The following is a 14,406-nucleotide window of genomic DNA, read 5'->3' as shown; positions in this document are numbered from 1 at the left end:
CCGTGTCGTGCCCCTTTTCCCAGCCAATGAGACGCAGCGGGGAAGGCGGGGCTGGGAGGCGCGGCCCAATGAGAAGCGAGAGCTGACCGTGCGGGGGCCAATCGGTGAGGGCGCGACTCCGGGGCCGGGGACCGGGCGGGGCCGGGGCGTGGCCAAGGGGGCGCGCGCCCTCAATCAGGTGAGGGCGGTGCTGACGGGCGGCGGCGGCGGCCAATGGCGGCGCGGGGGCGGGGCCTGCCCTGCCCACCCCTCGCGCCGCCGAAGCTGCCAGAGAGTCAGGTGGCTCCGGGATGTGCGGCGGCGGCGGCAGGAGGCGGAGGCGGGCACGGAGGAGGCGGCGGCGGATGGGGGGGATGCGGGGACTCCTCCACGGCACGCGCTGCCCGGTCTCGCCCCTGCCCGTGCTAGGCTGAGGCGGCCCCGCGCCGGGAAGTCCCGGCAGCGGCGGCGGCACCTGGTGCCGGCGGGCGCCGGGCCGCATGAACAATAGGCGGCGGTCCCGGCCCCGCCGCCCCCCGCAGCGCCCGGCTGCCGCGGGCGCCTCCCCCTATGGAGCAGCCTCGCCATGGAGCCCCTCACCGAGCTCAGCCAGGAGGGCGCGGGCGGCGGGGAGCCGCCGGGCGACGGGCCGCTCTGGACCGCTGTCTTCGAATACGAGGCGTGCGGCGAGGACGAGCTGAGCCTGCGGCCGGGGGACGTGGTGCAGGTGCTGTCCCGGGACTCGCACGTGTCCGGCGACGAGGGCTGGTGGACGGGCAAGATCGACCAGCGCGTCGGCATCTTCCCCAGCAACTACGTGAGCAGCGGCGTGCAGGGGGGCGGCCCGGAGCTGCGCGCCCGATACCCGCCGCCCCCCGCCATACAGCGTAAGGGAGCCCGGGCCCGGGCAGGGGGCTCGGCGCGGCCCCTCCGCCGAGAGGGAGGGAGCCGGGGGAGAGGCCCGATCCTGTCCCCCTATCGCGGGCTTGGGATGGGTATGGGAGGGGGGAAGAGAGCGGCGGAACTGCCGAGGTTGTGGGGAGAGCCGAGGCTCGGCCCTCCCGATGTCCCTGAGGAGGGGCCTGACCCGGTCCGGCTGGCCCGGCCCGTCCGTGGGTCCTGCTGGAAGCCGGGGCCGCCGCTGAGGGGTCGGGAAGGCCCATCCGGTGGCGAGAGGCCGTGGGAGGCCGGGGGCACAGCCGCTGGCGGGGTAGGGGGCCTGCAATGGCTTTCGGCGGCGAGCGGAGGGGCTACGGAGCCCCGGCCCCCCGCCCTGGGGCCGCCCCAGGTCCCCGGTGTGTTCCCCTTCCCACCCGCGGAGGCATTCCTGCTGCTCAGTGCCCTTCTGTCTCCCTGGAAGGCAGAGCTTGGCTCACTGTGTTAGCGTTTCAGCGGCGCCGGCAGCAGTTTCCCATTGTTAAGACCTGTGTTTCCAGAGGCTGATAAATTTTCATCAAGCGACAAAATCCTAGAGGCTTGGCAGTGGTGGAGTAACCAGGGCTCTGGTCATTCTGCCTTAAGGATATTCTTAAAGGTTGCTGGGAGGGAAGCAGTTGTTTTCTGAAGTGTTGATTCCCTGCTAATACTTGTTCAGTATTATCGTATTTACTAACCAAAAGCTTGTTATTTCTGACTGAAAAATTGCTAAATTGACTTCTGTTACCAGGTTCCTCTGCCTTCTTACAAATTCCGTCCTAAAATACTTGTGAATGAGTTGTATCCACATTTGGGTATCTGGTCCTGCCTGAGGGTCACTTGACTATGTTGTGATGCTGAAGGCAGTGAGGGATTGGTTTGTTTCCCTGAATTTCAGTGCAGTTTTGAAGCCTTTGTTGGAGACAGAGAAAAAGGCTGTTTCATCTCTACATTTTTTAGTCACTGTGTACAATTGTAGAAAGAGAAACAACATGGAATGACTTTCTAGATCATGTTTCTCTATCACCATTGACAATTCAGGCAAGGATTTTTTTTTTTTTTTTTTTTTTTTGGAGGAGCAGAGAAAAATATTTGGACTAGTAGGCTTTTCTAGAAAAAGAATTGAAAAATGCTTTGTCCTATCTAGGCCGTATCTCCAAGGAATACAACTAATGGCTTTTTTTATTTTATTTTGTATTCTGCTTGAAAGCATTTAGGTAAAACTCAGTAATTTGCAGTTTTGCCCTTGGGCTTGTGAAAGAACTAGGTGCTGTTCCTTTCTTTCATGCTGCAAGAGCACTGGTAAGTTATTTTTTTCCCCCACACATAGAAAAAGCTGTGAATGAATGCTTATTAGGTTTTGCTTTTGAGATACTTAAAAGAAACATTTCTGTAGGACTTTTTGAACTCTCAGCTCCCATCCTATATTGAGTCTTCAAGTTCAGGCTTTGTAACTGTGGGTTCTCCTGTCTTGCTGCCTCTTCTACGGTTTGATAGCTCACCAGCAGTTGTACCTTTCCCCTTCATCTTTGCCTTATTCTTCCCATGCCCCTACAGTGCTACACTAGTTCTCTTCTGTCAAGTTACCAACCATATGTTCATAACAAAATAGAATTTATTGCCCTTCAGAGGTTTGTATAATGCTTAAGGACTATGGTTTTTTTTTTTTTAAACAATGCAGTTTGGATAGGGGTTAAAGTTGGTTGCCATCTAATTGGATTTTCAAGTTGAGTATTAGAAATCCTTTGCAAGGAATGCAATCCACTTTTAGAGCTGCTGATGTTAGCTTGATAGCCGCTTGGAATATGAATCACCATCTATTTTTTAATACTTCCAATAAGTCCAGTTTTACAGGAGTATTGTGAAAGTGTCATACTGGACATGCACCTCAGTACAGAACCTATTTTTACTTGCTTTCCTAAAGTTTATCTATATATTTAATGGAAATCTGGGAGGTTAAGTCCTAGAGATTCTGCTTCTACTGAGAGTTGTCCTAGTTTAGCTGGTAATTTTAGCCATCCATGTAGTGTGCTTGAATCTTGCCTTGGTGAGGATATCATCAATGATAAAAAGTAGCCTGTAGTGGCTGTCAGGAGTGGGCCAATTCGAGGGACTCTCATCTGTTCTGTGGGTTCTTAAACACTTAAGACTGAATTAAACAGTTTAATCATATGGTCTAATGAGGGCTGATTAAACAGCACCTACTTTGCAGTTGTCAACATGGCCACTGGTTCATGACATACAGGCCCTGTAATTCCTTACCGGCCCACAGAGAAATGAGAGGACTTCAGTTCTTGAATTCTGTACGGTCCTGTACAACACATCTGCCAAATGACACTGGAGTTAGTATGTTCAGAAATGTGAAGAAAAACAAGTATTTTGTGCCCTAATGTACCTGTATAACTCAAACTATGAAAATGAATAAACGAATTCAGCAGAAAATAACTTTTAAAAAACCCTAAACAAAACATTTTTTAAAAATCAGGGTTTTTTTTTCACGAATAAGCTACCCATGAGGGTAAGCTGGCCAGTTTGCATTATAGAAGTACACATTTTCAAACTAAGTTAAGGTTGTACTTCCAGATAAAAGAACATTCAATGTCATGCATTAGATTTCATGTGGAAGCTGAAGTCTCTCGGTTGTACATCCCACCCCTATTAATTTGTGCCTCCAGCAAGGACGTGCTTTTTCTCATGGAAGATGGGTGGTGGCACACGAAGTGTTCTACTTTCCAGCCCTTCGGTTTCTTTTGCCCATCTCTTGCTCCTGCCTGCCACCTTCTCCCCAGCATCGGGGCGGGTGGGGGAAGGGGGTGTGGAGGGGGGAGCCGGGGCGCTGCCCGCGGGCCGTCCCGTCCCCGCTGCCGCCGGAGCTGTCCCTTCAGCACCTGCTGACCCGCGGGCGGCTCGCTCGGCCACTGTTGGCGTGCTCTTAATCCGTGAAACGCCTGGGCAGAGCGCCCGCTGTGAACAGCACCTGGACGCTGTCTGTTCGGAGTTGGCAGGGCAGGATGTCACCCTGGTGGTGTGGGGTGCGTGTGTTCATTTCCAGTCTTTTAACTGAACCTCGTCCCTAGGAGCAGGTTAATTGAGGATTCTAGCAGTGCTGAAATTCGATTCACTGAAGAGGTAGGCCTCAACATCTGATTTCTTTAGATCTTTTATTAGTAAGAAATACAAGAGTGACTCTTCATGTATTTTCAGTACAGGGTAGCCTTGCATCTGGAGTTATTGTCATTACAGTCCTGTTCTAAAATGTCAGTATTTCTGGTTTCATGTTTATTAGTAATCTCTGTCTCAAGCATTTGAATACCAAGGTTACTACTGTAAGACTGAAATCTTTGTTGTGCAAATCCCTGAAGCTGAGTGTTACCCAAAATATGTATTCACAGTAGCAGAAAAATAAGTTCTCTTGGTGTTCTGACTGGAAGAGCCCTTTTCTCTTTCTGTCAGACTTTCTTGGTCAAATTTCTGTCTTGTTTCCCATTATTCTTTTGTTCATGGAATGCTAGGAAAAGCAGCAAAGGCATCTTTATTAAACTAACTCATAGGTTTGACTAACTTACAAAAGTAAGCCAGCTTCTAAAAATCATGTTCAGGAAAGGTAGAGCTCAGGCAAAATAAAAGCCTGCAGCTGTGGACAGAAGAATTTGTATTAACAGTTTTGTGACAAAGTCTTGTACTGTAGGCTTATACATAGGAAAGGCATTTGATTGGACTAAGGAAACTAGTTTATTTAAGTGGGATCTAACCTGCTCCCTTACAAACTTAATTTTCTGCTAGGCAAAGCAGGGGAACCATCAGATTTGACATTCCAAACGCAGGAAAGTATTAAAAGACTTGGTGACTTTTTGTTCAAATCTTGCTTTATAGTAGTCTTCCTTTGAAACTTTTTAAGATTTCATTGACTGTAATTGGTAACCATGCAAATGTCATACAGAGTAGCATCAGTGGTAGCCTTCTGCTACTGTAAATTAAGCTGTGTCAACATATTTTCATTGGTTGGTATGTGGAATTTTCATTCTACATTAGTCAGTGTTGGATGGTTTCTTTTGGCCACCTATATGAACTGTGTTTAGTGTACAGTTGTACAGGATACATTTTCTCATTGCCTTTGCTCAGGGCGCAGTTTGTGTGCTGAATCAAGGCAGTTGCATCTGTAGATTTTTTTGTGTCAGCCTGTTAAGTATAGCTGTCAGCGCATGGGAAAAGGAAGTTTTTGTAACAAAAATGCAGTATTAGTTAATCAAGAAATGTTTTTCTTATTGCTTGCTCTGTACACTCAGTATGTGGTTTGATCCATCTGTAACACTGTTGTCAGTCATGTCGGAACTGGTTAGCAGATCTCTTGTGGGGAAGAAATCTGCCAAGCCTGGAGGGGTGTGGAAGCATAAGTGGGATTTGGGATGGACTAAAAGATTGTTATAGCAGTTCAACAAGAGACATTCAAATAAGGGACAAATGGAGAAGCAGATGCGTTTTGTGTTGAGTTTTAGCTGTTTTACATTAAGCACTGTATTGTGAACACAGCGAAGATTAGTTGGTGTGTTTTTCGTTTTCAGAATTGTGCACTGTCACTGAAAGTTTATCCTTAAGGGGGGTAGGGGCAGGGGCATCAGTATTATAAGGCTTTAACTCTGGTAAGAGAAGGCTATTCTATTGTTTTACCATTTACACTGAGTACTTCCTACCAGTTTTATGATTCTGCAAGGTCTGTTTAATCATACTATTTGGCACTAAAAGGTTTTCAGAAAGGCCCACTGCTTTTCTTTTTATTGTTTTGGACTGAAAATTGGCCCTTCTTCCAAGGGCAGGGGTGAGGCTGGCCAGCGTGGACCTTCAGCTAATGTACAGACAGCATAGTTGCTAAATGCTTACATTTTTTTTTTTCCTCTTTCCCTAGTCCTAGAGATCGACTTCTCAGAGCTTGTTCTGGAAGAAATCATTGGCATAGGGGGCTTCGGAAAAGTGTATCGAGCTGTATGGATAGGAGATGAGGTTGCTGTCAAGGCAGCTCGCTATGACCCTGATGAGGACATCAGCCAGACCATTGAGAATGTCCGACAAGAGGCCAAGCTCTTTGCAATGCTAAAACATCCCAACATCATTGCCCTCAGGGGCGTGTGTTTGAAGGAACCTAATCTTTGCCTGATCATGGAGTTTGCCCGCGGAGGATCGCTCAATAGGGTGTTGTCTGGTAAAAGGATACCTCCTGACATACTGGTGAACTGGGCAGTGCAGATTGCCAGGGGAATGAACTACCTGCACGAGGAAGCAATTGTTCCCATAATTCACCGTGACCTCAAGTCCAGCAACAGTAAGTGCTACACAGTGAACAGTCAGGGTGCTGGGATATGCTTTTGGAGAAGAAATCATACAAAGAAAAGAGGGGAGTAATGTTAATTTAGTGAACCACTGTATCCTCTAATTCAATCCCAGAAGGGTTTATTTTTATACAGTATGGTGCTACAGATCACAGGAAACATGCTTTTAATCTGTAGAAGCAACTTAAATTACTGGATGCAAAAGCAATTGTGAATGAACCATGCTTTGCTAGTAGTTCATATTCATATGGTGTCCAGGTTTTACTGGCATTTCAGCAGACTTCTGTATGTTAAAAAGTTTTATTGAATTTTGAATGGGTGTTATTCTTCCACTTTTTGGAAGAGTAAGTGCTTCTTTGTAAGGGTAAATGCTCCTAGGCTTTCACTGTATTTGCTAGATTTTGGTGTGTAGATGAGATGCAAGCCTATTTTCCTTATGGGAGATTTAACCCATCCCAGCTGAATTGGATCTTCTCTTTATCCATCTTGGGGCTGTTGTTGACAGAAACATTAACTCATGTGAATAAAATGTTCTTGTGCACGCAGGACTTCAGCTGATATTTGTGATGCTTTACATGATATAGATCACCTATATTAGAGAGCAAGGGGAGCTGAACTTTGGTTCAGTTAGGATTGTGGAAATGAGGGTGATTTCAGCTGCTCTGTAATACTGACAGTATTACTGTGTGTTGCTTGGGTGCTGTTCTTGTAGTGTCTCTTTTCACAAACTTTAACTTCTCAAAGTCAAATGCACACATAGAGCATTACATATGAGTGTGGGAGCAAAGTGCTGCAGTGGTTTAAAGATCATCATTTCCTCTCCTGATGCCTGTATGCAACTGTTTAGCCTTTCTCTCTGCTTGTCTATGTCTAGATGGCAAGAGCAAACACAGACCTGCATGTTAGATGTGGTCGTTTAGATTGGTGTGTTGGTATGAACTCATTGTCATTTATGGCTTGAGTTAATAAGAAGCTCTATGAAATGGGTGGCTTGGATGCAGGCATATGTTCCCTTTTGCTTTGAGAGCAGGGACATTAGCAAATTTTAATATCTTAAATAGATTCACTAGTATTAACCATTGCAATGCTGTAAATTTCCAGGCCTTGCAGAATCTTCCTATGTTTTTTTGGCCTCAAATGTTGTGGCTGTGAATTTACTTAGTTGGTTGTGGAATAGTAAAAAAAGTTAGTGGAAAAGTAGGAACTATAAGAGCTTTCAAGTTCGTTTCTACAGTATTGTTCTTATAGTAACAATGTTTCCCATTTAGTAAGGCATTAAAATAAGGAAATCTTAATGTCAAAAAAGATTTCCTGATATCTAAACCCTTCCCTTACAGATGGCAAATATATGGCCATGTTAATAAATGTTGTAAAATTAAGGAATGATTTGCTGCATGACTTAATGAATGACTGGCTGCATCTGTGAATGAGAAATAATTGCCTTTCAGTGTTGTGCCTTTCTTCCTTACCTAAGAAACTATTTATTTGCTTATTTTGCTAACAGACCATTAAGATATCCTTGCTAAGTGCTAGTTAAACATTTTTGAGGTTTAGAATGAAAGTTATTTCTGAGATAAGACTTAGCTTCTAGTACTTCACTGTTTTATTCAGACCAGAGACTTCTAGTTGTAAAAGGGAAAAACTTCAGCAAGAGAACCAGACCAACCAGAGGGACACCTAGTGCATCAAGACAGATATGGATGGTAGAAAACAGTGGATTGTCAGCAGCAAGAGTAAATGTCTCTCATCACAATGAATCAGCAGAGTGTAATTGTGCTGCACTGTAAATGGTCGATGAGAAGTTGCTACATGTATTACTATAATTTCCATCATTTGGGAGGAAGCAATAGTAAAGAAAGGGGAAAAATAGATGAGAGTGCCTCTGGAAGGATTCAGAGACATTCTGTGTTTGAAGGGGGAAGATAAGAGAATTTACGTGGTGGCTGTGACCAAGATAGCATCAGATCAAGTAGAGAAATGATGGGTATAGGAAAATTCTATCCCAGATAAGGCTGGAGCAAGCAGTATTACATGTGAGAAACTAAATGGATGTAGGAGCTGGTACTGGAGGAAAGGACTTAAGATATTTTAAGGAAAAAATATTGATTTGTTTTTCTCTTTTGAAATCGGATAAATTAGTAGCATCGGGTATGTGCTTGACACATTGCAACAGCAATGAAGTTCTTTATTCTGTGCTGTGTGGTTGAAGAGAGATTTAAAATATATGCTATTTTAAATATTTGAAATACATGTTATTTTCTGAGTGTATTTACAGAGCAAGAAACATAAATATTAGATTATGACAGTGGTGGAGCTTTTTTGTGGGGCTAAGGCATTGTAGGATGAACAACTTTGAGCTGCCTAAGTCATGTCTTTCTTGATTACTCTGTCAGTGCGTGGCTGAAATCCCTTTTATATATAATAAGCATCTTAGAAATTCCTCTGCTCTGTTTCCTGTGGAAAGCTTTGTAGTAGTTTTGCAAAGATTACTGGGCTGAGTATATTATTGCATCCTGATTAATATATAGCTTGCATTTTGTCTGTTTTTCTGATGAACTTAGTTTTCTTAATTACCATGGATAACAGAGAGCGGGCTGTCTCATTAGCTTTGTGCCTGTAGAATTACAAGCTTGTAGCATTTTCTTTGCACAAGTTACTACCCACTGTGTGACAGGCAGTGATGTGTGTGTGGTGAGGAAAGAGGTGCTTGCAAGAGCTTGGAAAGGATTCTTGCAGATGCACTAAACATCTGCAAGTGCTGTAGGGCTGTCATGGGAGCATCAGCTGTATTGATCTATTGATTGGTACTGCCTACGTTAAGTAATAGATTGTGAGTCTTGTACATCTCAACTTGCCTTCAAGCACCAGCTAGGATGTACACAGTGCATCTGAAGCTGCAGGATGAGTTAGTTTGGGAGTTAGAGAACAAGATTGGGCAGTGGGAAAGAGCAGAATTGCCTTATTTAAAATCAAATTTTCTACTAGAATAGAAGAAAATCAGAGAATACTTTGTTGTCAGATATCTGCTTATTATTTGAGCAGACACAGAATGCATAAGGACAGTAGTTCATTATGAATCTTTTAAGCAGGTCACATTACATTTTGAACATATCAAGTGGGCATTGTATAAGGATTTGGAAAAAAAAATATTTTTTGATTTCAGCTATTCCAGCTTGGTGGACTCAGATAGTATATACCAAAACAATGCTCAGAATAGTTGTCAGCATTTCTGGTAGTATAATAAAGAACATAGGGTTTTGATTACTTTGGGAGATAACTTCGCTTAATTCATCTGAACTGAACTTCAGATGATTATTTGAGGATTCCAGGGGGTGTCTTTTTCTTGAGATACTCCTCATCAAAAAAGCACTCCAAATCACTTGACTGTTGTCCATATTTTTTGGTTAAAAGAAGGAAATTTTTTCTGTTTTACAGTTTTTCTTAATTTTTTTCTTCTTTACATTTCCGTAACTTTACATTTAATGCTAATACATTTAGAGTGTAGGAAAAGTGCTCTGTATGTTTAATACCATGATTTTTTGAGAAAGATTTATTGTAACTCTTGGAGTTTCTGAGGGCTGCCTGTTTTATTGCTTTAGGGATGCAGTCAGAAAGTGAGTACAGAAAGGTCTTTACAGAATGAATTATGGACCTGTGATTTAGTTTTAGAGATGCTGAAATTATTTTTCTGAGTCTGAGTTCAGATGGCATTAAGTCTGGTAGACAAGTCTTCCAGTGACATTACCAACTCATAAGTCAGTCATATAACTACAGGAGAGAGAAAAGATAATTTAGGAAACTATTTGATTCTGCTGTGTGAGGATATAACTATTTCTCTTTTTATTTTGTTAATTTTATTTAAGGGATTCAAATTATTTCATATGAAAATTAATTTTAATAATCTGACAGAATCTTCAGTGGCTGCTGCTTCTCTTCATGTGGTGATATTTCCAACCTTTCCTTCTTCAGCCTCATGTTGGTGAGCCAATAAGCATATGTTATGGAATCCTTAGTAGGCCTTTCCCAATGTGCAAGCACCTAAATAATCTAAATCCTGAGCTGTAGGAAAAAAAACAACAACTAGAAATGCCCACTGAAATCAACATCACTGCACTTAGAATAGCTCTTAAGAGTTTCACTTTCTTTTATCTCTCATCTGTGATTCAAGTCTTATTTCTGGCCAGAGAAAAGTGCCTGGCATATAATGCTTAGGATCAAAAAGGGACAGTCCTGTTGGTTTTAGTGAAGTATTGTAAATAATGAAGTTGGCCCTGCTTGTCAGTTTTAGATATGCCAGCATTGCTATAGGAATAAAGCCAATTAACTAATACTGTGGAGAGCTGGCAAAAGCATATTTGATTTTTTTTTTTACTGTCTCAGCAGAACTTGTTTGTTATTTGCACTACATTGAAAGATTTTGCTGAGGGTATTCATGTAAAGTGCTTTTTAAAAGTCACTATGGTTGTATTCCACAAAGTGGCACAGAAGATTAGCAGCAAAGTGACATTGCCAAGGTCAAAGGAAGAGGAAAGGACAGAGGTCAAAATAAACCCCAGCAATTCTGATTCAGCCAAGTCAGTAGTTCTTCCTTTCAAGTTACTTGAAATCTTTACCTCTCCCACTTTTTGAACCACCAATGTAAGCTTGTGGTGTCCCAATAGTCAAAGCTCTAGCTTTCTAAAAGAATTCCAAACTCTGCTATAGCTTTGCTTGTTTAAAGTAGTTAAGCCTTTATCTGTTCATAAAGATGCCAGTACAGCTGACTTTCCACATGATTTATGGATAGTTGTTCCTAGGACTTAAAATACTCCTTGTCTTTTTTATTTTAATCCAATCATAGCTGATACTATTCTGCTGGTCTTCTTAGAGAAGGAAAAGTACTTGTAAACCTTTTTGTCTGTCTGGCAGAGGTGTAAAGGAGAACTCTTCCAGGGTCTGCTGCATGTATATTGACAGAGCAGTTTGGAACACTGCACAGTGGTGCTACTTCTGGTACTCCAGTGTAATTTGCTGACTAACTCTCCAGTGTTGTACCTTCTATCAAATGGATTTCCTTTGTCAGTGCAATTCAATGACTGAGTAATGCTTTATGCAGAATATTGTGAAGTTATGTCATTGATATCTGAATGCTTTTCACTCTCCTGATGTAAGTAATTGGTCTGGCTGTAGCTGGGTAGTCCCTTGGCCTGTAAGAGGAAAGTGATAAAAGGTGAAGTTTTGTGGGGGGGATGGGTGGTGTGAAAGACAACAGCTGGGACATGAATTTTCTGGAAGCTAAAAATCACTAAAACTCCTTTTTTTTTGTTTCTTTTTTTCTAAGTTTAAAACTTGTGTACAGGAGATACCAGGGCTTTCAAACAGCCTGTATATACTCCTAAGGCTGATGAAAGATGACTTCAGGTTCTGCCCTTATGCAATTACCTGATTCTATCAACAAGCTTTAAGACAGTGCTGATGGTGCATAACTCCTAGTTCTGGTTATTCTGCTTATATTTCTCTTTCTTCCCAGAGTATAATAATTTGTGCTAATATCCTGGCCACTTGTGTTGTAGTTTAAAAAAATTCCAAGTAGCCATAATTTTTTTCATGTGGTAATATGATGAGGAAATTTATGTCATTAATACTACACATTTTCATTTAAAAGAATGAAAAAAAAGTATTATTAGTGCAGAAGATGTAAATTATACCTGAAAGTGTTGCTAATTTTTAAGGTGTTAAAATACCAGGAGTTCACAGAAGTAGGGTGACAGTTTCTGAGCTGTACTTTGGTATTTTATTGGGTTTTTTCTTCATTAGCTATTGTGCAGCTCTTGTCTTCTTAGCGAGGTTTGACAGATGCCTTCATGGTGCAGTCTTATTTTCATGTCTTAGTAGATTTCTGAGAATTCCAAAATGAAATACTTCTTCTGTAAATGGCTTCTGAAGATGGATTGATATCTTCACTGTTAAGTGCAAGTCAAAAATATGAAGTCTTTAGGAAATGTTTGATGTCCACAAGAAGACTTTGGTGTCCTCCTGCCCACACTAAGTAGTAAAAAGGCAACTTCATTGATGGAATCTGTTACCCTTCAAGTATGGAAAAAGTACCTTTTGTTTTTAAGAAATGAATTTGTGTCTATTACATTTGAAACCCTAGCTAATATCCTTTTCATGTAATTGAGCCACTGTGTACATTTTTTTCAGGATTCTCTCTGCTTTTTGGTATGTGTTTGTTTTCTCATTCTAGGATAGTTTATGTTGGTGTGACTGCCAAAAGATTGCCAGAGTTGACTGGTGTGTCTGCTAATTGCTTGTTAATTGTCCCACTGCTATTGGAAATTCTTCCTTAGACCCAAGCCTTTTGCAGATATGAAATAGTAACAGAACCTCATGCACTGAGCAAATAAACTATTCCAAAGCATAACGATTCAGAAGTATGTTGTTTGGTTTCATCACTGTTTCTAAAGTTCAGAAAGAAGAGTTTTTGCCCACAGAACAGTAAATCGTTGTGTCCCAGTCTGTAGAATAGTCATTGTGGTGGTAATGGCAGCTTGGTGCAGCATCACTTAGGGTCCTCTTGGGAAGGAAGTAGCCAGAGGACATGCAGCCTTCCTATGAAGTGTTTGTATTACTGCCACACAGCCCTTCCGCTTTGCTTTCTAGAGGCTTTGTTGTATTGCTCACAGATTTATTATGACATGATTTTTTATTAAAAAACAAATATACCCTCCCAAAAGAGAAAGCATTACCTTGTGCACATATGCATTCCAAATTGTCTCTGAAATTCTGTATGTGTTTTGAATGCTGTATGTCTTATGTCTGGGATAATTTTTAAAGCTACAAGCCAAGCTCCTAGTGTTTGTACATCTATCTCTGATGCGTGAAACAGGCTCCTGGATTTTGCTTTGGCCATTAAGAAATATTAGGATCTCCTATTTGTATTACAGCTGGAAAAATCTAAAATGCAAGCATGGCTTCCTCCTTCCCTATATATAGACTAATTGTTGAGATATGTGGCAAACAATGGTCAGTGTACCAGTAGCTCCACTTAGTAGTAACAGGTAAATACTTTAACCACTAAGATGTTATTGCAATTTCTGTGCTTAAACTTGGGTTTCCTGGGAGGTTCCTGGTATACTATAAAAAAATGCTAGTATGAATAATTGCTGCAAGGAGGGTACATATAAGGGTGGTGGGACGTATGTGGACCAGGCCATGTGATCCATCTACCACAAAAGCATTGCATTTCCTGTTGTTTCTCCTTTATGAGTGTGGGCCTATGGAAAGATGCTAGAGAACAGTCTTTAGTTCCTTTTGACTTTGCATTGTTCAAGAATCCTGAGAATAAGAAAAATCCTATTACTTTGATTAATAGAACTTAATATGCCTAATTCTGCTTGTTGAAGTGTTGTCAGTCTTGCTCTGGGTTTATTGATGATTAGCTTTTGCTTTTTTGCTGTAATTGGTCACATCATGTGTGGTTTTGATATGATTATGGTCCTCTGATAACCACAGAATATTCCTAATACTTCATCAGGTTATTGTGTAGTTAGAATCTTTAATCACAGGGTAAGCTGGGTCAAAAAAAATCTAACAAATGTAGCACATCAAAAAGTCAACAGCTTTTTGTTAACTCTATTGTTATCTTGTATGGACTTTCATGTACAATAGTGCAATAATGCCCTCTTTCTCACCAGCTGGCAACTTGTTCTGGTCACTTTAAGGTCAAACTCTGCAGTATACAAAAAAACTCTTGAGTTTTACTGTTGTCAGATGTAGCTTGGTGTTGATTTCACATCTAAAAGCCTTTTAACATTTGTTCTGATAAATGAAAATGCACCTCTCTATCTTTTTAAAGTATTTTAAGTTGAATCTGATTTTTAAAAACTCCATAAAACACCCCAGCTTCTGTTGTGGATTGTGCTGCTGCCTGTGAAGTGATGTCTTTCTTACTTTCTAGATTTTGGAGTGCCATCTTATTCAATGAATGAGTTGGTGTTGGTGTTCTTTACTGTTTCATAAAGATGTCTTAATTGAAACCAAAAACAAAACAGTTTGGGCTACCTTTTCCCATAATGATTTTCATGTTTATATTTACCTGGAAACAGCTCCCACTGAACCAACATTATTATTAAATCTCTTTTCAGACAGTCTCTTGAGAGACAAATGATGAATGCCATTCATGTGATTTTACTCTTTCTTTTTGTTG

At 41.9% G+C, this 14,406-nt stretch overlaps 1 protein-coding gene across 1 annotated transcript in view; it reads left to right on the top strand.

Annotated features, from left to right (window-relative positions):
- The first annotated feature begins 533 nt into the window (after positions 1-533).
- Positions 534-14,406, top strand: part of MAP3K9 (mitogen-activated protein kinase kinase kinase 9) — a 60,326-nt gene continuing 46,453 nt past the window's right edge. Inside the window, exons 1-2 of the mRNA XM_031505007.2 lie at positions 534-866; positions 5,798-6,211. Coding sequence (XP_031360867.2) covers positions 566-866; positions 5,798-6,211 — 715 coding nt within the window. The 5' untranslated portion in view covers positions 534-565. The remainder of the gene's footprint in view (positions 867-5,797; positions 6,212-14,406) is intronic.

The sequence above is a fragment of the Lonchura striata genome, chromosome 6 (assembly GCF_046129695.1).
Source record: "Lonchura striata isolate bLonStr1 chromosome 6, bLonStr1.mat, whole genome shotgun sequence".
NCBI classification, from domain to species: Eukaryota; Metazoa; Chordata; class Aves; order Passeriformes; family Estrildidae; genus Lonchura; species Lonchura striata.
This window is presented reverse-complemented; position numbering and strand designations above follow the sequence as displayed.